Source organism: Podarcis muralis, chromosome Z, assembly GCF_964188315.1.
Source record: "Podarcis muralis chromosome Z, rPodMur119.hap1.1, whole genome shotgun sequence".
Taxonomy (NCBI): domain Eukaryota; kingdom Metazoa; phylum Chordata; class Lepidosauria; order Squamata; family Lacertidae; genus Podarcis; species Podarcis muralis.
Window position 1 is genome coordinate 50,447,699 of NC_135673.1, and position 23,328 is coordinate 50,471,026.

General features: G+C 46.9%; 2 protein-coding genes across 4 annotated transcripts in view; one reads left to right on the forward strand and one right to left on the reverse strand.

Moving 5' to 3' along the window:
- Positions 1-1,731: 1,731 nt before the first annotated feature.
- On the reverse strand, positions 1,732-6,376 carry LOC114589092 (small ribosomal subunit protein eS4). The gene is made up of 7 exons (XM_028715135.2): positions 6,311-6,376; positions 4,601-4,678; positions 3,744-3,924; positions 3,504-3,601; positions 2,958-3,129; positions 2,509-2,666; positions 1,732-1,898 (listed from the first exon to the last, which is right to left on the reverse strand). The coding sequence occupies exons 1-7, from the start codon at positions 6,311-6,313 to the stop codon at positions 1,797-1,799; spliced, it is 792 nt and encodes a 263-aa protein (XP_028570968.1). The 5' UTR covers positions 6,314-6,376; the 3' UTR covers positions 1,732-1,796.
- The window catches only part of LOC114589091 (maestro heat-like repeat-containing protein family member 7), a 45,351-nt gene continuing 28,382 nt past the window's right edge, over positions 6,360-23,328 (forward strand). The window contains exons 1-5 of one of the 3 annotated variants that reach the window (XM_077922488.1): positions 6,360-6,493; positions 7,650-7,756; positions 17,855-18,265; positions 19,010-19,149; positions 22,886-22,915. In XM_077922488.1, coding sequence (XP_077778614.1) covers positions 17,926-18,265; positions 19,010-19,149; positions 22,886-22,915 — 510 coding nt within the window. In that variant the 5' untranslated portion in view covers positions 6,360-6,493; positions 7,650-7,756; positions 17,855-17,925. The remainder of the gene's footprint in view (positions 6,494-7,649; positions 7,757-17,854; positions 18,266-19,009; positions 19,150-22,885; positions 22,916-23,328) is intronic. The other 2 variants (XM_028715132.2, XM_077922489.1) reach the window with 2 other exon arrangements.

Below are 23,328 nucleotides of genomic sequence, written 5' to 3' on the forward strand. Positions count from 1 at the left end.
CCTTGCGGGCAGAGAAGGAACTGCGTCTACTCCTTCGTGTTTTCTTACTAGTTTTTTTTTGTTATTATTGCTTTCTTCCTAATAATTATAAGAAAACAATCATAATAACGCTTTCTCCCTCTTTTTATTATTTTCTTCTTAAGTTGCTTTAATATTAGTATTGCTTTCTTCTTAATAAGCAATTTTTCTTTTTGCTGCTTTGTTTTCTTTCTATTCTTTCCTTCTTACTGATACTACTACTACTACTACTACTACTACTAAATTTTTATTTATACCCCACCCTCCCCAGCCAAGACCGGGCTCAGGGCGGCTAAAAACCAATAATAAAAACAAGTTGATGAAAATACAATTTAAAAGATTAAGATACAACATTAAAACAATTAGGGAGCAATCTCATCATAGGGGGAGAAAGGAAAAAGAAAAAGGGGGAGGGAATCAAACTGATTCTGAGCCAAAGGCTCAGAAAGAGATCAGATCCCGCAGGGCCCTGGTCTCAAGAGACAAAGCATTCCACCAGGCTGGAGCCAGTGTTGAGAAGGCCCTGGCTCTGGTTGAGGCTAATCTAACTTCCTTAGGGCCCGGGACCTCTAGGGTGTTGCTATATATGGACCTTAAGGTCCTCTGTGGGGCATACCAGGAGAGGCGGTCCCGTAGGTACGAGGGTCCTAGGCCGAGGAGGGCTTTAAGAGCCTTTCACATTTTCTTCCTATTATTGCTTTCTTAATAAGCAATAACACTTATTGCTTTATTATTACTGCTTTTTTCTTATTATTGCTTTCTTATTGTTAAGAAGGAAGCAATAAGAAAGCAGCACTAAGAAGGAACAATTAAGAAAGCATTATTATTATTGCTTTTATTATTATTAAGAAAAAAGCAATAATAATAATGATTTCTTCTTACTGCTCCTTTCTTCTTCTTAGTATTGTATGGCTTTCTTATTCCTTCCTTCTTAACAGTAAGAAAGCAATAACCCACCATGATGGGCAGAGATGGGACCCAAGGTTCATCTATCCCAACCCGCTGAAATGCAGGAACTGCAGCATAGAATAGGCAGAGTCAGCTAGTCAGGAGAAATGCCCTGGAAATGCCACTTATATTTAGCCTGCCACTTATATTTCGGTCTCAGGTTCGGATTTAGATCAGAGCAAGGAGTCCCTCCAAAAGGCATTGGCGGCTGTCACTTGATATTCCTCTCTCTCTAAGGGCCACCCCTGGAGCTGTCACTTGATATTCAGCTCCCTTCCCTGTGACTCAAAAGGCCTTTTTGTTGGCTGCTAATAACTGCATTTTGACCAAACTGCGGGAGGCAGTGGAAGACAGGAGTGCCTGCCGTACTTTAGTCCATGGGGTCATGAAGAGTCAGACATGACTAAATGACAACAAATAATTACATTTGTTACTGTAAAAACTGCAACCGTTATTTGCGATAATAGCTGCAATCATTATTGTAATAATAACTGCAATAGTTATTGTAATAATAACTGCAATTATTGCAATAATGGCAACCATCATTGTAGTACTAATGGCGATCATTATTGCGATAATAATGGCAATCATTATTGTATGCAATTATTTTTTGTAATAATACCTGCCACCGTTATTATAATAACTGTAACCGTTATTGTAATAATAATTGAAATTATTTTTCCAAGGGCCAAGTAGGAGCCGGCCCCAAATGTTTCCAGGTGGAAATAAGAATAAAGCCACTCAAGAGAAGAGGAGCCCCAGAGCCACATTGCAAGATGCTTTTATTGGCGAAAAAAATTTCTGCTTTCCTCATTCCTCCGCACACGTCTTCATCCGCTGCTCTGTTTGGCCGCCAGCCGCTTGTCTCGCTCCTCGGCGATAGTGAGGCGGATGCCTTTCCCGCGAGGCAGCGAGATCCACGGCTTGTTGCCCTGGAAGGAGCGATAAGAGGCATTTATTATTATTATTGGATTGATTAGCCCAATCTTTTTCAACTTGCACTCTCATTGAAACTAACTGAGTGCAATTTAAACCAAATCCAAATTTCACACCCCAAAGGGACTCCAGCTCAGTGCACTCTTAACATGCTCAGGAGAACCCCGAACTTGATGAAATCGTAGTTACAGGTAGGTAGCCGTGTTGGTCTGCCGCATTCAAAACAAAATTATCAAAAGTAACTTAGTTGGTCTCTAAGGTGCTACTGGAAGGATTTTTTTTATTTTGATGAAGTTGGTTCTCCTTGGTGTTGCATCACATTCCCCCCGTTAATATCAGGTCATGCCTCACAAATATCCTTGCATTACAGTATACTTGCTTAAAAAAAAAATTACATGCAAGAACAGAAATGGCACTGAACTGAATCAATTGGGTGGTGATTTATTTGGAATAGCTGTGGAAACAAATCCTTGAAAAATAAAAACAACAGGAGAATAATAAAAGTAAGAATATTTTAAAATGGAAATAATTTTTTAATAAAAAAATGCAGAGGAGAGAATGAATTAAAATAATTTCAAAAATGGAAATAATATGACCAGTGCCCACCTTGCCAATGACGAAGATGTTGGAGAGTCTGGTGGCGAAGCTGTTGCCATTGGTGTCCTTGACGTGGACCACATCAAAGGAACCGGGGTGCCTCTCGCGGTTGGTGATCACCCCGATGCGCCCCAAGTTGGCACCCCCCGTCACCATGCAGAGGTTGCCTGTCAGAGAGAAGAGGGAGGGAAAGGGTCAGAAGGTGCCTGGGCAACAATGGTCCTGCGAGGCGGAATTGGGACTGGCAGAGGGGACAGATATAGATGATAGATAGATAGATAGATAGATAGATAGATAGATAGACAGACAGATAGACATATGCATGCATATGGAAATAATAAAATAAAACTGCTTCAAAAAATATGGGTGTTCTGGAAGGGAGCCTCCAGGGCCAGAGGCAGTCTCCCCCCATTGGGGAAGGATTCCGGCGCTCTCGACGCGCTCAGAGGAACCGCTACCTGTGTCAAACTTGATGAAGTCGGTGATCTTGCCTGTCTGCAGGTCGACCTGGACGGTGTCGTTGACCTTGACCAGGGGGTCCGGGTAGCGGATGGTGCGGGCATCGTGCGTCACCAGGCGGGGGGTGCCCTTGGTGCCCACCAGGATGCGGCGCACCTTGCACAGCTTGTACTGCCGGGAGGAATGGGAGAAATCAGTCCCTTTTGTCAATATTAAGAAAAGGCTCCCTCAACCTTGCCCCTCTAGATGTTTTTGAGACTACAATTCCCATCACCTCTGACCACTGGTCCTGATATTTAGTGATCATGGGAGGTGTAGGCCAAAAACATCTGGAGGGCAGAAGTTGAGGAAGCCTGATTAAGAGGATACCAGAAAGGTGAGTCTTTCTGAAAAACGGGATTTGAATCTGGTCTAACTCATGAGGGATTTAAATCACAAAAGCACTCCGAGCACTGATCATTCCTTCCTCTGGTTGTCCATCTTAAGCCAGCAAGGCTGAGTCTTTCAGAAAGAAAAGGATTCAAATCGAGTCCCCCAATTCTCACCTTGGCCTCCTCGGGGCTGATGCGGTGCACGGCAAAGCGCCCCTTGGTGTCATAAACCAGGCGGAAGTGCTCGCCCGTCTTCTCGATGCTGATCACGTCTACGGGGAGAGAGAGCGGTCGTTACAGTGGGATGCCAGTGTGGTGCAACTGTCACGTAAACCCAGTTTTCCGCCCTGCAGAATGTCCCACTGCTGGAAATCGGGCATTTCAAACCCCGCTACTAGAAACCTAGGGCCTCACCCATGAAGCCCGCCGGGTAGGTGATGTCGGTGCGAACCTTGCCATCAATCTTGACAAAGCGCTGCATGCAGATCTTCTTGACCTCGTCGCCTGTCAGGGCATATTTGAGCCTGTTGCGGAGGAAAATCACCAGCGGGAGGCACTCACGCAACTTGTGGGGTCCCGTCGACGGGCGCGGCGCCTAGAATCCCAAAAAGAAAAGGGAAGGTTACAGGGCGGCAAACCTAGAGCGCCTGAAACTGCAACTCCCAGAATCCGGTTGGCCTTGTTGCTATTATTATGATGATGATGCAACCGTGAGAAAATATCTGAAGGCAGCCATCTCTAGGGAAGCTTTTCCATGTGTATTATTTTTTAAAAAACCTATTTATAAAATATAGACAGACTTCCACTGGGCATGGAAGCTCAATAATCTATGTATTTATTTATTTAGTGTTTTATTCATGCATTTTCCCAGATGTTATTTTACATCCCTTCATTGTTTTGTCAGAATGTTCGACCGACTCACTAACTTATCCTTCCCCAAGATCCTTTATTTTTCTACATATTGTTATTTTGATCTATAATGTTGTGTTAGTTTCTCTATAACTTGTTATTATGCATTGTGTTCTAATTTTGCATTTTTCTGCTATAAACTATCCCGGGATGAACGGCGAGATTTAATAAGAAACCATAAGAAATGTATAGATTTAATAAACAACCACAAGGAATTGAATATGTAAATAAGGGGAGAAATTAAGGGTAAGGTGTTTAATAAAGAAGGTAAAACGAAGAAGCCCAGGTGCAAACTAACGCCTGAAGTGCAAGGCTCCCCTTTTAAAAAGGCTTGTAAAAGGTAATTACAAAAAGATACTTGCAAAGACTCCCGTCAGCTTGTCCAGCATCCAGTGTTTGGGGGCTGCCACCCGTTTCAGGTGCTTCTTGGGTCCTCGAGCCTGAGGGGGCGAAAGCAGGCAAAGGGCGTGGGTTCGAATCAGCCCAGGTGTTTAAGCAGATCATTCTCGCAAGGCGGCGGGCTGCACTAGATGACCCTCGGGCCCCTTCCAGCCACCCCTGTTCTATGAATCCACCCCCAGCTCTTCACTAATCGCCATTTTAATTTATTCCCATTTAGTTTCTTGTCGAGCATCCTTAGGTTCCCTTCTCCCTTAGGGCAACCCCCCCCCCAGCCCCGCTCCTGCGCCCCAGTCCAGTGGCAGGAAGTTCCCCCGGCCCCTTGCCAAGCGATCGCTTTCCCCAGATGTTGTTGGACTCAGTGGCGTAGCGTGGGGGGTGCCAAGGGTGCCGGCCGCACCGGGCGCAACATCTGGGGGGGGGGGCGCGAGTCCAGAGGGAAGGGACAAGTTCCTTCCTCCGCCGGGCTCTCCGCCGCCGCCGCCAGCCTTGCGCCCTAGCACGTGCGCGCCCCCCGCCGCCGCTGCGCTCCACTCACTGCTCGCAGGAGGAGCAGCCGTTGCAGCAGCGCCGCCGCCACGGACGCCTGGCCGGACACAGGCAGCCTCCGCACCCCGACGCGCCGTCATCCCCTCGGCCCAGCCCCAGGCGACGGCTGCTTCTGCCGACTGGGAGGGAGGAGAGCTCCGAGGGGCCTCGCCGCGCCCTGCGCTCCCCAAAAACCGAGAGGAAGCCGGTGGGCGGGCGAGGCCCGGCTAAGCCTCTCGCCAGCGGGTTAAGGGGCTTTCGGTTTTAAAAGGATTAGCTTGGGAAGGGGCGGGCGGGGCTGCTCCCCGGCAAGCGCCTGCTCCGCGTTTCCAAAGGCGCTCGCCATCCGAGGGACAGGGAGCGCTTGCAAGGAACGGGCTCCGTGGAGCAGGAGTTAGGAAGAGATCCCTTCCCTGGCAGGCCGCCGGCTTCGCCAGCTGTTTCCCATTCACGATCAGGAGGAACTTCAGGCTGCTTTCAGCTTTGGTAGAGGGAATCTAAGCAAGGGGATGGAGCCGGTGCCCTGAGGAAAGGCGGCAGCATTGGGTTTGTTTTTAGTTTAGAGAAAAGGCAAGCAAGAGGCGACAGGAGAGAAGCCTGCAAAACTAGGCATGGCAAGGAGAGAGTGGACAGAGAGGAAAGTTTTTATCCCTCTCTCCGTACAATATAACTCGTGGGCATCCAGTGAAGCTGAACGTTGGAACAGTGGCGTAGCGTGGGGGGTGCCAAGGGTGCTGGCCGCAACCGGGCGCTCGTACTCGGGTGCTAAAATCCACGGGTTAGGGGGCGCAAATTACTTGCCTTGCCCCGGGTGCTGACAACCCACGCTACGCCACTGGTTGGACTACAACTCCAATCATCCCTGAGCTCTGGCCTTGCTAGCTAGGGGTGATGGGAGTTGTAATCCAACAACATCTGGGGACTCACAGGTTGAGAAAGACTGGTTAGAGGGCGTGTCTGGCCGGCGGCCTGATTCCCTGCGGCCCGCACTGCGCATGCTCGCACCCCCCCCCCAAGACCGAGAGAGCCCAGACGCGGCGCCTCCGTTTCCCCGCCCCACGGAAGAGCCGCGCCCACCGCGCCCCCAGCCCCACCGCCTAGGACGGCGACGGATCGCTCCACCGACCCATACCCTAAGCACTCACCATGGCTGCGGGCTCTCGACGCAAAAGGAGAGCGCTTCTGCCGGCCGGGGGTTATATATCCGGGTCGGAAAGGGCGGGGTGACGAAGCACAGCGCAGGTCGGGCTGTGGGCGGAGCCAGCCATTGGGCGCTTTTTCTCTACACCTGTTTTCTCCTCAGTGTTTCTCACACGCGAAGGAAGCTGGTAAGTTTTGTCGTGTTTTTAATGCTGTATTCTGATGGCTGGGGAATAGTAATAAATTATTATTATCATTACTTTTTAAATTATTATTTTTTAGTTATTATAATAAAAGGCTGAGTGGAGTTTGTAATATATATTGTTTTGTCGCGTTTTTAATATTCTGTTGGGAGCAGCCCACAGTGGCTGGGGAAGGATAATAAATTATGATTATCATTAATTTTTAAATTGTTATCATTATTATAATTGTTATTCTTATAAAAGGGTTAGGGAAGTTTGTAGTATATTATGTTTTATCGTTTTTTTAAATATTCTGTTGGTGGCTGGGAAATAGTAATAAATTATCATTATCATTAAATGTTAAATTATTATTATTATTATAAATCACACCCACCCAAGTGGGACATGGCCTCTTCCCCCCTAAGCCTTAACAGTATAGTATTTTTATTTATTTGAATTGGGGCGGGGAAGCTCCCCCTGGCTACAGCAACTCCAGAGTAACTGGCTGTGAGTTCAGATCTCCATTGCTTTCCCCCTCAGGCCACCTTTGTGAGCCTAACCAAGGGTGACCAAGCAGTGTATTGAAAACTGTATCTGAAACAATGTATTGAAAAAACTGTATCTGAAACAAAGTATTGTTCAGATGAACCACTTCTTTAAGCAGTGGTTTTGTAACCAGGCACCATATGTTTCGCTCCATAAGACGCACCTGACCATAAAGACACACCTAGTTTTTAGAGGGGGAATACAAGAAAAAAATATTCTTTAAAGGGAGCGCTGAGCAGAGCCTGTATGCATCCCAGGCTCTGCTCAGCGCTCGCTTTAAAGAGCCACGCTGAGCGTGTGTGTGGCTCTTGCTGGCTTTTCCGGGAGGTGGGGGAAGGGACAGAGGGCAGCCCATCAGTTCCTTCCCCCACCTACCAGAAAAGCCCCCAAGAGCCACGCTCCCTTTAAAGAGTCGCATGGAGCGTGTGTGTGGCTCTTGGGGAAAACCACATTTATTCCAGTTAGTCGTATGATAGCTCATAGGGAAGGGAGGCTCCTTTCCCACTTTATTATTTCTTCCACTGCTATCTGTGCTTGACATATTATATGTCTGCTTTTACGTGGACCCCCTCTTTCCCTTCTTGTGAAAATAATCAACCCTACGGATATTTCTTAGGTCTGTATGGGCTCTGTTGAATTCCTGCTCTGAAAAGGAGGAGGAGGAAGCTTCGTCTGACGAAGGGAGAAGAGGAGGTAGAGGAAAAGTCAGCTGCAGGCATGAAGGTAAAAGGGGAAAAATATAAATAGAAATTGACATACAGTGGTGCCTCGCAAGACGAAAAGAATCCGTTCCGCGATTCTCTTCGTCTTGCGGTTTTTTCATCTTGCGAAGCAAGCCCATTAGCGGATTAGCGCTATTAGCGGCTTAGCAGATCAGCTGATAAGCGGCTTAGCCTCTCCTGGTATGTCCCACGGAGGACCTTAAGGTCCATAAATAGCAACACCCTAGTGGTCCCAGGCCCTAAGGAAGTTAGATTGGCTTCAATCTTGAGAACACAGACATTTTGGATCTGGAAGGGTATGACAATAGATTTGGTTGGCATGCATATATATGGTATGACAAGGTAAAATTACATAAAGGTTTTAAAAACCATATTGTTAGGAAAGCACTATACAATGTTTGGATAAGATACAAAGATCTACTGGAAAGTAGAACTCCCAGGTGGCTATCACCAATGGAAGCTAAAGAGATAAAAAAACTTAATATGGAGTCCAAATGGCCAAAATATTGTGAAATCTTAGAACAAGATGGTGAAAGGCTTAAATTACAGAGTTATGACAAATTAAAGTCTAAAGTACGAGATTGGTTGCATTACCTTCAGATAAACGAGGTATTTAAACAGGACAGAAAAATAGGTTTTCAGATGGAGAGATCGAAATTAGAAACAGAATTGTTAGAACCCAATACTAAGAACTTGTCAAGAATGTATAATTTGCTGCTGAAATGGAATACACAAGATGAAACAGTAAAATCAGCTATGATCAAATGGGCACAAGACATAGGTCATGACATTATGTTTGATGACTGGGAAAAGTTATGGAATACTGGTGTTAAGTTTACGGCTTGTAATGCCTTGAGAGAAAACATAATGAAAATGATCTATAGGTGGTACATGACCCCAGTCAAACTTGCAAAAATTTACCATTTGCCCAATAATAAATGTTGGAAATGTAATGAGACTGAAGGTACTTTCTATCACCTTTGGTGGACCTGCCCGAAGATTAAAGCCTACTGGGAAATGATCTATAATGAAATTAAAAAGGTCCTTAAATGGACATTTTCTAAAAAACCAGAGGCTTTTCTCCTGGGCATGGTGGGCCAATTGGTGCCAAGGAAGGACAGAATTTTTTTCATGTATGCTACCACAGCAGCAAGAATTCTTCTAGCAAAGTATTGGAAGACGCAGCAGCTACCCACTCTGGAAGAATGGCAAGCGAAGGTGATTGACTACATGGGAATGGCGGAGATGACCGGCAGAATCCGTGACCAGGGGAGTGAGACAGTGGAAGAAGATTGGAAGAAATTTAAAATATATCTTAAAAATTGTTGTAACATTGAGGAGTGCTGAGATGTTATGGTGTTAAGAAACAGAGAATTGCAGCTGTAAATCATAAGTTTAAGGAAATTATAATGAAGATGAGTCAATTAATTAAATGGAGGGTTGCTGAGAAAAGGTAAAAATAAGGATGCAGAAAAAGGGAGGTATGGGGAAGTCCGGGAAGTAAGGTGAAGGAAAATAAGTTTATGAAATTATACATGTTTATTTGTTTGTATGTTTTGTTCTGTTTTATTGTTTGTTTTTAATACATGTTTGGAAAATTAATAAAAATTATTTTTTTTTAAAAAAAAAGATTGGCTTTAATCAGAGCCAGGGCCTTTTCAACTCTGGCTCCGGCTTGGTGGAATGCTCTGCCTCATGAGACCAGGGCCCTGCAGGATCTGATTTCTTTCCTCAGGGCCTGTAAGACAGAGTTGTTCCACCTGACCTTTGGCTTGGAGCCAATTTGATTCCCTCCCTCCCCCTCTTTCTTTTTTCTTTTCCTTTCTCCTCCTGCGATGAGGCTACATTTTAATATTTTAATGCTTCAATATTTTAATGTTGTATTTTAATTTTGTTTTTAAGTTGTATTCATTCAACTTACTTTATTATTGCTTGTTAGCCTCCCTGAGCCCGGCCTTGGCTGGGGAGGGCGTGGTATAAATAAAAATTATTATTATTATTATTATTATTATTATTATTAAAAGCCATTTGAGTAATTCAGATTAATAAAGTAGGAATAATTAATATTTACAAACCAGCAACCTCTCACCAGTTTTGGACACTTGCAGCAGCTTGCAATGTTAAGAGAGGTGCTCTAAAGAAAAGCACTTTCTACATTTATAAGCCTTCAGAGTAGGCTCATGTTTTTTCCTTTGCCTGGAGGTATAAATGTTGTTGCGGGACGCGGGTGGCGCTGTGGGTAAAAGCCTCAGCGCCTAGGGCATGCCGATCGAAAGGTCAGCGGTTCGAATCCCCGCGGCGGGGTGCGCTCCCGCTGCTCTGTCCCAGCGCCTGCCAACCTAGCAGTTCGAAAGCACCCCCGGGTGCAAGTAGATAAATAGGGACCGCTTACTAGCAGGAAGGTAAACGGCGTTTCCGTGTGCGGCTCTGGCTCGCCAGAGCAGCGATGTCACGCTGGCCACGTGACCCGGAAGTGTCTCCGGGCAGCGCTGGCCCCAGGCCTCTTGAGTGAGATGGGCGCACAATCCCAGAGTCTGTCAAGACTGGCCCGTACGGGCAGGGGTACCTTTACCTTTACCTTTATAAATGTTGTTAGCATATGTGCAATCACCCTGAGAACTTCAGGCAGCACTTCCTCTGCTCTCAGACAGCAAAAGGGGATGGCAAGGGGTGCTTCATGGCATAACTTAACTTGCAGCTGCAGGAGAAGTGTGGATCCCTCAGCCATACCTAAATAGCCTTCAAAGTGCCATTTAAGAGTGCAGCATCTAGCTGTGCTGTAGACACAAAGGTTGTGGGGTTGATCCCCGTAAGGGACACCTGCAAATTCTTGCCTTGTAGTGTAGCCTTTTCAGGCTTTGCCTTCGGGTGGGAAGAGCATTGCGCCTGGGACAGGGAAGTGGGAGTCAAGCAGACACTCAAGGGTTGATCCAGAGAAAGAGCTTTATTACTACTTTTATTACTCCTTGGTAGAAGGAGCAAGCGCAATAACTCACAAGCTTAGCACAAGTTCACAGCCATTTGCACAGAGCATATATTCCCCTCCAGTTCCCTCCCCCTTCTCCCCCTCCTCAGAAGTCTTGCCTCATGAGTTTCCCTGAGCATGAACAGAAAGCTCCTGTCTTGGGACTCTTGGCGCCCTTCCCAGGAAAGGGGAATGAGAAGCCAAGGGGGTTGAGGAGCCTTGCGTTTCAGCATGTCCAAGATGTGTTGCAACTGGATGAGATAAGACTCAGTTCCCAGGCCTGCTTATTCTTGGCATTGATAGAGTCTATTCATTAGCTTCTTGAAGTTCTCTCGTACTGATAGAAATAACGTTTTGCCTATGCAGCAGCATCTTGTGAGAAAGCAGAGAAGAGCAGAGAAAAGCTGAAGCTGTGGATTTTTAGAAGAGAGAAAGGGAAAATTTGGTTTTGAGGCCTGGGGTGAAGTCTTGAGGCCTGGGATGACTTCGGGCCTAGGTGGGGTCACCTGTCCTCACCTCCTTCAGTAGCAGGTTGGACTAGATGATCCTTGGGGTCCCTTCCCAATATATACTCACCCACTCACCCACCATCTTTGGAAAGTGCTTCAGAAAGAAGAAAGAGAAATAGCATTCCTTTAAGTTAGTTGTAGTTGTTGGCATGCAGAGGGTCGCAAGGCCAGCTGGGTAGCCCCAGCTGGGTCGTCTCCTTCCAGCCATCCCGCTGCGAAGACCCATCTGCCTCTGCTCCAATGTAAATCAGTGACCCAGGCTTCAAAGCCAGGGTACAATATATCAGCCGAGTGAACTGCGCACACAGAATAGGCGTGAGGCTTGTGGAAGCATACTACAACTATGGAATTATTAATCATAAATAAGGACAAAGAAACATGTCATCTCTCTCTTTGTCCTCTCAGAGAGACAGAGAGAAGCAAAAGCTATGCAGTGGTACTTCGGGTTACAGACGCTAACCCAGAAATAGTACCTCGGGTTAAGAACTTTGCATCAGGATGAGAACAGAAATCGTGCCGTGGCGCCAGCGGGAGGTCCCATTAGCTAAAGTGGTACCTCAGGTTAAGAACAGTTTCAGGTTAAGAATGGACCTTCAGAACGAATTAAGTTCCTAACCTGAGGTACCAGTGTATTTATTATTAGGTTGAAAATTGTAACTAAGGACAAGCAAGTAAGTGTCCTCACAGGCCTTGGGATCTAGCTCCTGACTTTAGGAGATACAATCTTTTATCTTATCTAAATAATGTTCCTTGCCTATCATGGTGATAGAAAACCATTTAGCAGAAAATCAGCTAAATGAAAGTGTTGGAGTGTGCAGCTTTGTGACAAAAACCACACTGGTTCTCCTTTGTTCCCTTTTGCCACTCCTGTCTTTGTGCCCTTCTAACAAGCCCTTCCCTATTTCTGGAACAAGTTGCTCCTTTCTATTCGGCCTTGCTTACTTGCTTCCTCATTCTGTTTCAAATCCTTCATTAAGCTTTCATTCGCTCGTTCATAAAATGTGTGCTTCCTCCAAACTTGAAGACTCAGGACTAAAAATGGATTTAAGTATATTCAGTGTGAAAGTTCTCACCTTGGCTACCTTAGCCTTCACCAAGTAAAAAAATGAAATGAGTATTTGTAACTTTTTGGAATGATACTCAGGCTTGTGCTTCAGTTAACGGACAGCCTTTCTATTCATTACTTGCATCAGAACATAGTTCGTGGATGGCATTGTTCGTGGATGGCAAGATCAACCAATTTGTTGATCTTGGCGTTCACAAGAGAAGGAGGCAATCTCCCTTGTATTCAAGGTTTCTCAGTCAAGCCCAGCACCTTGAATTGTACCTAGAAAATATTCTAGTCTTTTGAGAGGTGCTACATCAGAGAAAGCTTCCAGGCAGTGTTCAGTGGCAGCTATAATCAGAGTGCACTACAGTAGTATAGCTTCTCTTGGAAAGTCTTTCCATATCGGTATTGGCATTTGTACAACTTCTGCTGCCTTCAGCATCCTTTGCAACGCTCCTGGGCTCCTTTTACCTTTGCCCAGCTGTATTGTGTAGTCTATGGCCACACTCACTTTGTGATCATGATCTCAGCAGCAGCTTTGGAAATTTGCCATGTGCCTGACACCTTTTGCACCTGCCTATCAACTACTACAACAACTCTTGGGAGAAAAGCAATGACAAACCTAGACAGCATCTTAAAAAGCAGAGACATCACCTTGCCAACAAAGGTCTGTATGGTTAAAGTTATGGTATTCCCAGTAGTGATGTATGGAAGTGAGAGCTGGACCATAAAGAAGGCTGATCGCCAAACAACTGATGCTTTTGAATTATGGTGCTGGAGGAGACTCTTGAGAGTCCCATGGACTGCAAGAAGATCAAATGTATCCATTCTTAAGGAAATCAGCCCTGAGTGCTCACTGGAAGGACAGATCCTGAAGCTGAGACTCCAATACTTTGGCCACAGCATGAGAAGAGAAGACTCCCTGTGTTAAGTTGTGGGTGAACATATCAGACAACACAGTGATTCTTCAAACAGCTCTTGTTTATTCACAGGCCAGAACAGAACTGAAATGAAGGGTTCAGTCAGCCTGCTTATATAGAGCTCCAGTACAATGTAACTGTAACAACTTTCTGTAACTATCCAATCACTGAATGTCACTTTCGATCCCATATTTGCATAACTACAGTACCCCCCTGCTGGCCCAGGGTGAGAACTTCAGTACATAATACCCCTCCCCACCGAGATAAGGCATTAGTTACAATCGTAATGGTTTCCTTATATACAGCACTACACGTAATAGTTCAATTAGGCACAAAAGCATATCGGTTACATTTCACCTACTTCCATTAGACTGGCAGTATTACATGTCCAACAACATAGTCCTTTAAATAAGTTAGGCGCTTGGAAACTCTGCCAGACCGCCGGGGACTGGTACCCAAGTCCGGGGGGCCGCCCAATTCTTGCTGAGGCTGTGGCGAGACCCTAGGTGGCGTTGAAACCAAGTCCCCTGGATCTGCTGCTGTGGGTGGAACCTCCGCAAGTGGAGTTGGCGGAATGTCAGGCACGGCAGTGGTCTGAGTCTGTGGGAAGTCCGGCAGACCCTCTGAAGCGGCATGGTTCGGCTCCATGCCTGCAATTTGCGAGAGAGGTGTAGGTGGAGCCTCGCCATCTGTAAGTGTCTGTTCCGGAGCCATGAGCGCAGTTGGGGGCACCACGGTAGTGTCCAAGTCCCCAACCCTGCGCCTAAGCTGGTCTATGTGCCGGCACCACAAACGTCTGTTTTCGAGTGCCACCTGGTATGAGCGAGGTCCAGTGACTCCCACTACTGTGGCTGGCACCCAAGGAATGTCCCCCACAAAGTTCTGGGCAAAGTTTCCTGGAACAAATGACCGTGGTGCATTGGCACAGCCTGGGGGTTCGGCCACGGCAAAGTCCGGGTACAGCCGGTCGAGTGGGGACCTGAGGCGGCGGCCCATAAGCTGTTCAGCAGGACTCCGGCCTGTGGCCGCATGAGGGGTGATGTGTTGCACTAACAAGTATTTGGCGACCCGCTCGTGGCAGTCTACCTGGTCCAGGTGCGCCAGTGCCTCTTTTGCCGAGCGCACCATTCTCTCCGCTTGCCCATTGCTGGATGGATGAAATGGTGCCGTTAGGATATGGCGGATGCCCAGTCCCAAAAAGTATCGCTCAAAAGTGCCTGAGGTGACCTGCAGTCCGGTCTCGGAGACGAGGACATCAGGACACCCATGCGTTGCAAAGAGGCCTCGCAGCACCCGGATGACTGCCTGGACTACCTCCAGCCATTTGTTGTTGTTTTTTTAATGATATTTATTAAGAATTTAAAATTTACAGAAAAACAGAAAAAGGAGAGAGAGAAAAGAAATTAAACAATACAAATCAACATTTTTTTTAAAAAAATACAAAACACACAATACATCAAAACCAAAACCAAAAGAAAAAAAAGGATTAAAAACAAATCCAATATTCCCATATCTTTATCTTTCATTACCTTGTTTCATCGACCTCCTCACACCTTCCTTTTTTGTATTCTAATTATGGCGGATGCCCAGTCCCAAAAGATATCGCTCAAAAGTGCCACCACCTCGGTAGTGGTGGTGGGCATCAGGGCCACCTCCAGCCATTTGGATTAGGCGTCCACCACTACCATAAAGGTCTGGCCGCGAAAGGGGCTTGCCAGATTGATGTGCACCCTCGACCAGGGTGTCTTGGGCGTCTCCTAGGTGTGTCCCTTAGTTGCCGGTGTTGCAGGCCTGATGTTGGGAAAGATGGAGGGCACAAGGAGAAGGGGATGACAGAGGACGAGATGGTTGGATAGTGTTCTCGAAGCTACCAGCATGAGTTTGACCAAACTGTGGGAGGCAGTGGAAGACAGGAGTGCCTGGCGTGCTCTGGTCCATGGGGTCACGAAGAGTCGGACACGACTTAGCGACTAAACAAGTTGTGCCCAGGTGCCAGGATGGTGCCCAACGTCTCCACCATCTGGAGGTACGTGCCTGGGGATCCTTGCATCTTGACTATTTCATACAGGAGCAACACATCCTGTAGAATTATATCTGTTATACTTATCTACACCAGCAGAATAAATTTCAGGAACCAAAAAGTCATTGAGCCATCTGGCCCCAAAATGGCAACTAGGCATTCCATTTAGGTGAGGGTCATGCCACATCAAATCAACGCAAAAAAAAAAAAAAAGGTTTCGCCACCCACCATCTCAGATTTTGATGAAACTTTCAACATGTAGCAGAATAAAACAGAAATCCCTTCTTCAGCAAACTTCAATGCGTAAGCAGATATTGGAAGATGGTAAAAGAAGAAGACAAATTCTGCTCCACCAACCACAGGCACTTTTACTCTGCATTTTGCTTAATAAAGTATGTTTCACATCTCAGATATTCTCACTCATCCTCACACAATTTTTGAGCATGCTCTTTGCAGGGCCCTGTTGACCTGTACAACCTTTACCAGTAACGCTTCTCACAGGCCCTGTTGCTGTGATCCTGAGTTGCCCTTGGGGTTGCCCAGAGGCCTATAACTAATACCGGTATTTTTTAAAACACTCAGACTCATACTGTTAAATTCTCTCTCTCTCTCTCTCTCTCTCTCTCTCTCTCTCTCTCTCTCTCACACACACACACACACACACACACACACACATATTATACACACACATCATATGTCATTCCCTTTCTCCTGCTACTGCAGGGGCCCTTTGGACCTTACTCCTGTCATGGTCTTTTTCCTGGAACCCGTTGTCTTTAAAGTGTGGCCTCCCGGCGCCAGGAACAGGGAAGGATGACTCTCTTCGGAAATCCCCGAGTGCGCGCTTGAGTCAGGATTCGCTTCCTCAGCTAATAAGAATGATGCCAAATAAAATAAATTCAGATACAATCAATGAGACGATATACCAAAACAAAACAATAATACTTCACCAAAGAAGAGGTCTGAGAGGGTACCTAGGCTACAAATGGTTCAGCTTTCACTAAGTAGTGTAATTAGCTGACACTGTTAGTTAGTACAAAGTTGCATGCTAAAGGCCTCCAGCAGGTGAATTAGATGACATCCAGATTTCAAGGTACAGCACCTAATACACACACCAGCAATACAGATAACAGCAACACTTACAACTGCAAACCCAAACCTGGAATTACACAAAACAATTTAGGTCTAGTTCAGTGTTTAAACCTTTGGGGTGTAAGGATTTAAAAAAGGAAAATCAACCTGGCTTCTTGCTGATGTAACATAGTGACTTTTAAATTCACTTTCCATAACTTTTCCCAGTCTTCCATTTGTATGTTGTGTCCTATATCTTGTGCCCCACTTAATCATTACACTTTTTACCTCTTCATCTTTAGTTTCCTATTCTAATAATAAATTATACATTTTCTTTAGGAGTCTGGTGTTCTCATCTATAATTTCTCTTTGGAATCTAGCTATGGTGCAACTGAATCCTTTTCTTGTTATCTTCTTTTAAAATCTCATTTATTTGATGATGTTGCAGCCAATCATAAACATAATCTTTTATTTCATTAAACTCCTTGAGTTTTAATTTCCCTTCTCTCTCTTCTAGTAGATCCCTATATGTAGGCCATACTCTTTCCCTATTTAATCTTTTTAATTGGGATACCAACCAATTAAAGTCTTTATGTACCTTCCCTTTATTATACCATAGATATGCATGGCATCCAAATCTGTTATCATGTCCTTCCAGATCTAACAAATCTGTACAGTGGTGCCTCGCAAGACCAAATTAATCCGTTCCGCGAGTCTCTTCGTCTTGCGGTTTTTTTGTCTTGCGAAGCACGGCTATTAGCGGCTTAGCGGCTATTAACGGCTTAGCGGCTTTAAGAAAAAGGAAACAAACTCGCAAGAACTCGCAAGACGTTTCGTCTTGCAAAGCAAGCCCATAGGGAAATTCGTCTTGCGGAACGACTCAAAAAACGGAAAACCCTTTCGTCTAGCGAGTTTTTAGTCTTGCGAGGCATTCGTCTTGCGGGGCACCACTGTATTTTCTAATTTGATCCAATCCAAGTAACACAAACCGCTTCATAATAAAGTTTAAAATCTGGAAGGGAGAATCCTGCTCTGTCTTTATGTCTGTATTGTATATTTTATACTTGGTTGCTTCCCTTTCCAGATGAATTTTGAAACATCTTTTTGCCATTTTTGAAAGCATATTGTGCTACTTATAACTGGAATTGTCTGGAATAGAAACAACATTTTTGGCAATGCGTTCATCTTGATTGCCGCAATTCTTCTCGATAATGATAAATTTATGCTACTCCATATTTCTAGATTCCTTTTTATTCCATTCCAGATTTTTTCATAATTATCTTTATAAATATTAATTGACATTACTTCTAATGGAGATACCCATCAAAGGTGGGGGGGCTCTTTTCAAGTTTGTCTAGATCATGGAGCACCAATTGGTAGAACAGTGTGATAGATGGGTTGGAATTAGGTGGAACGAAGGAAGATTTGTGTTTAAACTGCTGTAATGGCTGAGTCATTGAATTAGAAACTACTAGGGACACAACATATTAAAATGTAGCTTATTTGGTGAGTTCTTTTTGCTGAGTTGCTCTTCTGATCCTTTCTTGCTCTCATCCTTTCTTGCAGGATGGTTTTTTTCTAAAGAAAAAAGAAAAAAAAAGAAAATTTACCCAGATGAAGAGGCCCCTGCAGGCAGTATGCTGCTGGCATTGGCGAAGCCTTCTCAATCAGCTGCAGAGGCCAGGAGGAAAACTCAGGCCCCACCAGTAGTCTTGTCAGGGTTGGTACAGCCCCAGACCAGCACTCTTCATCCGGTCAGCAGCAGGCAAGACCCAAGGCAGCAGCGGCCCTTGTCCCTGCTCAAAAAGAAGAGCCTCGAGGTCTCTACTCAGGCCCCACCAGTAGTCTTGCCAGGGTTGGTACAGCCCCAGACCAGCACTCTTCATCCGGTCAGCAGCAGGCAAGACTTGAGGCAGCAGCGGCCCTTGTCCCTGCTCAAAAAGAAGAGCCTCAAGGACTCTGGGCCAGCGTTCCCAGGTGAGTAGGCAGAACCAGATCCCTTTTGGGTTTTCCTTGGCAAGGCCTGCATCATACAAGGCCGGGGTCTCTCTTGGTTTCCTTGATGGCTGGGTGCAAGTCCCCCCCACTTCACCTCTCCTTTTTAAGAGGCATGTAACATGGAGCAGGGACTTCCGGGTGGCTGCCCCTGTTCTGCATTGCTGGGGGTTGGACTAGGTGACCCCACAGGTCCCTTCAGACGCTACAGTTCTATGATCCCTGTTCAGATATGGCTTGCACCCGCTCATTGCAACAGTTGAGAAGCCCCCCGACAAAGAACTTGCCATCTTTTCTCGTGTATAAGACGAGGTTTTTTACCCCAAAAATCATGTGTCAAATTGGGGCTCCTCTTCTACATGGGTAGTGCTGAGGGGGCACGGGTGCTTGGTTGTAGCCACTCGGAGGAGATTTACAGCCATGATTTCTTTGCTGTGGAAAGGGCTGTTGTCGATTGGCTGCTGCTGTGGCAATCGGGCAGACGATAGGTGACTTGGTGGTTGATGTGTGCAATTTGATTAATGGCTCCCCCCCCCCAAAGCTCTGGGCAACCCCTCCCCAAAAAAGCTTAACAAGTCTTGGCAATCTTCCCCCCATTTTCTAAATTTTGAGTACCCAAAAATCTTATACATGGGGGGGTGTTATACATGGAAAAATACGGTACCTTTGCCTCTTGTCTGCCTCATTTACTCACCTCTCTTTCTCTCTCTCTCTTTCTTTCTCAAGAACTCTCAGATGAAAACTTCGGGTACTTGTGGATGGGTAAGAAGATGCTGGGAGGAAGAACACTCAGAGAAACTTTGGAGATGATGAATAAGAGGGAAATTTTGGACACCATCCTCCAACACCTCCAGCCACCTCCCCAGGTGTGTGTGATGCAGGCTGGATTTGATTGAAATCAAATCAATTTAAATCATGATTCAAATCACTAGTCAGGAAAACTTGATTTAAATAATGTTTTTACATTTTTGCTGGTATAATCTTAATATTTACAACCAGATGAAGGTTTCATTTTGGGAATAATAATTTTTCAGAGTAGTTTTTACTACTGATTTGGTTATACTGTTAGGAATGCATAGACAGATACCGTATTTTTCGCACCATAGGACGCACTTTTTCCCTCCTAAAAAGCAAGGGAAAATGTGTGTGCGTCCTATGGAGCGAATGCAGGCTTTCGCTGAAGCCTGGAGAGTGAGAGGGGTCGGTGCGCACCGACCCCTCTCGCTCTCCAGGCTTCAGGAAGCTATCCGCTAGCCGCGGCATTAATCCCGAAGCTTGGGGCGCGCGGAGCTCAGCGCGCCCCAAGCTTCTGGGTGCCGGCAAGGTCTCGCTAGCCCTGGGAGAGCCCCGCGACGTTGCGTGGCTCTCCCAGGGCTAGCGAAGCGCCGCGCTAATCCCAAAGTTTGGGGCGCGCGGAGCTCAGCGTGCCCCAAGCTTCTGGGCGCCGGCAAGGTCTCGCTAGCCCTGGGAGAGCCCCGCGACGTTGCGTGGCTCTCCCAGGGCTAGCGAAGCGCCGCGCTAATCCCGAAGCTTGGGGCGCGCGGAGCTCAGCGCGCCCCAAGCTTCTGGGTGCCGGCAAGGTCTCGCTAGCCCTGGGAGAGCCCCGCGACGTTGCGTGGCTCTCCCAGGGCTAGCGAAGCGCCGCGCTAATCCCGAAGCTTGGGGCGCGCGGAGCTCAGCGCGCCCCAAGCTTCTGGGCGCCGGCAAGGTCTCGCTAGCCCTGGGAGAGCCCCGCGATGTTGCGTGGCTCTCCCAGGGCTAGCGAAGCGCCGCGCTAATCCTGAAGCTTGGGGCGCGCGGAGCTCAGCGCGCCCCAAGCTTCTGGGCGCCGGCAAGGTCTCGCTAGCCCTGGGAGAGCCCCGCGACGTTGCGTGGCTCTCCCAGGGCTAGCGAAGCGCCGCGCTAATCCCGAAGCTTGGGGCTTCGGGATTAGCGCTCCGCTAGCCGTGTCTAGGCTGCGGATAGCAGCCTGCTTCCCGGAGCGCCGGGCGCCCTGAAAGCAGAGCTCCAGGCGCTTCGGGAACACATCCGCAGAGTGGGGAGGCTTGCAGGAGTTCCCCACAGGGCTCCCCACGCTGCGGATAGCAGCCTGCTGCCTGGCGGGTGGGGCGCCCTGAAGCAGAGCGCCCCTCGCGCCAGGCAGACATCCGCAGAGTGGGGAGCCTTGCAGGAGTTCCCCACAAGGCTCCCCACGCTGCGGATAGCAGCCTGCTGCCTGGCGGGTGGGGCGCCCTGAAGCAGAGCGCCCCTCGCGCCAGGCAGACATCCGCAGAGTGGGGAGCCTTGCAGGAGTTCCCCACAAGGCTCCCCACGCTGCGGATAGCAGCCTGCTGCCTGGCGGGTGGGGCGCCCTGAAGCAGAGCGCCCCTCGTGCCAGGCAGACATCCGCAGAGTGGGGAGCCTTGCAGGAGTTCCCCACAAGGCTCCCCACGCTGCGGATAGCAGCCTGCTGCCTGGCGGGTGGGGCGCCCTGAAGCAGAGCGCCCCTCGCGCCAGGCATACACCCGCAGAGTGGGGAGCCTTGCAGGAGTTCCCCACAGGGCTCCCCACGCTGCGGATAGCAGCCTGCTGCCTGGCGGGTGGGGCGCCCTGAAGCAGAGCGCCCCTCGCGCCAGGCAGACATCCGCAGAGTGGGGAGCCTTGCAGGAGTTCCCCACAAGGCTCCCCACGCTGCGGATAGCAGCCTGCTGCCTGGCGGGTGGGGCGCCCTGAAGCAGAGCGCCCCTCGCGCCAGGCAGACATCCGCAGAGTGGGGAGGCTTGCAGGAGTTTTTTCCTTTATTTCCCCCCCAAAAATTTTTTCCTTTATTTCCCCCCCAAAAAACTAGGTGCGTCCTATGGTCCGGTGCGTCCAATCGTGCGAAAAATACGGTAATTATGAAATTATTGTGAGGTATAATAAGTTAACTGTATACAGACGCTTCAGGTTACATACACTTCAGGTTACATACGCTTCAGGTTACAGACTCCGCTAACCCAGAAATAGTACATCAGGTTAAGAACTTTGCTTCAGGATGAGAACAGAAATCGTGGGGCGGTGGCATGGCACCAGCAGGAGGCCCCATTAGCTAAAGTGGTGCTTCAGGTTAAGAACAGTTTCAGGTTAAGAACGGACCTCCAGAACGAATTACGTTCTTAACCTGAGGTACCACTGTATATTTGGACAACTTTTCTGCTGTACTTTATTGGAAGGAGAAAAATAATCATTTCCTTAATAACAATTTAAACAATTTATTTAACTAAAACAATAACATTATAGCATATATATCCATGTTTGCTTACTGATGTGGTTAAACATTTTTTTTAAAAAAATTCTTAGGCTGAATTTTAGCATATATGAAAAACTTAAAAGAAATCCTTACTTCCCAGTGAATCGCCTTTGGACAAATATCTTTCGAAAGATTTTTCCTCCAAAAGCATTTTATTTTAGAAATCCAATTTAAATTTTTTAAAAATGTGATTTAAATCAAAGAAATCCATTTTTAAAAAAATTAAAAAATTGGATCATTGATTTTTATCCACCCTGGTCTGATGTCGCGCAGCGTGAACCAGGATTCTCCAACCTGGTGCCCTCTAAATGTTCTGGACCATATGCTGCCTGGGGCTGGTGGGAGCATGTAGAAGGGTTCAAGTTGAGGGGAACTGCCATGAACTATCACAGGCACTCCAGCTGTTTTGGGACTACAACTCCCATCATCCCTAGCTAACAGGACCAGCGGGTCAGGGGTGATGGGCATTGGAGTCCCCAAACAGCTGGAGGGCCGAGTTTGCCTAGGCATGAACCATTGGGACCCCAGCTTGGAGGAAGGTCCTATTTGCAGATGCAAGAGGCGACTTTCCCCTGGTGAGAAGGAGTGGTGACCGCCAGCCTGGGGGGCTTGAAAAGAGGACCAGGCAAACTTGGGGAAGCAGATCAGTGCAGGATCTGTGGACCGGAAGAAGAACCAACCCATGAAATATATTTGGTGGGGTGACTTGGACCCCAGGAAATGTTGCATGTTTTTTTCTTTAACTTTTGCAACTGATCGTTCCCGATATCTGGGAACATTTCAGAACCCGATATTGTGCAGTAAAAGTTTTTGTCACTGTACTGTGCCAAATATGGTTAATATTTCCTCTTCGCTCTCAAGAGCAGTTAATTCGCCAGGCCTGTGCATTTGGCAGAGCAGGCAAACAAATACTTTATGCAACAGAAAATTTAATAAATAATAATACTGGGAGTGGTATTGTCTGTTTGTTATTATGGTATGTATTTTTGTGTTTTTATATTGTAAACTGCCCTGTGATCTTCGAATGATGGGCAGTACAGATATTTAATAAATAATAGTAATAGCCGCAATGCCTAGATTCTGTTTGTTCATGGCAGGAAACAAAGTGCTTTAAATGAATGGTGTGTCTCCCAGTCCAGAGGATTTATTTAATCTTCTTTGGAGTGTTACTTTAAAAAAGAAGAAGAATTGATTACAATAAATTTTACTCCAAATGATTTTTGCAAGAAGTCTATTTCTAGGCATGTGGGGTTTTTTAGAGAAGACAAATGGCAGATAGATGGCAACTGTTCTCTAGACAAGAAACATGACACTTTTCTTCATTTTATTCCCAGCAGAAGACATCCAAGCCTGGACACAACAAGGTAAGTCCTGAGTATCGTAGATGACATGGGGGGGGGGGGAGGGGGCGGCATACAATCTGAGAAAAGGGGAAGAGAGAAGTTTGACTCACTTTCTTAGCACAGGCCTTGTACATAGCAGGGAGACACTGAACGAAACATTCAGAGGCAAAGCTCCCTCAGAACTACCAAGTCAACCAGAGTGCAGGTTTCCTGAGTAAGCGTCAGCAAACAAAAGCTCCACCTTTCCCTCTTTTGGTTATTTGACTTGAACGTGAAAACAATTAACCTGGAACGACCTCCTGTTGGAAGGGTGAACTTCGAACAAGACCTTTTCTTGAAGGAGCGCGGGAGGTCATCCCCCCCCCCCCCTGCTTAGCACACTCAGGCCCTGAGGGACAATCTAGAGGGGGCCGTAAAAATCTGGTCTCCAGCTG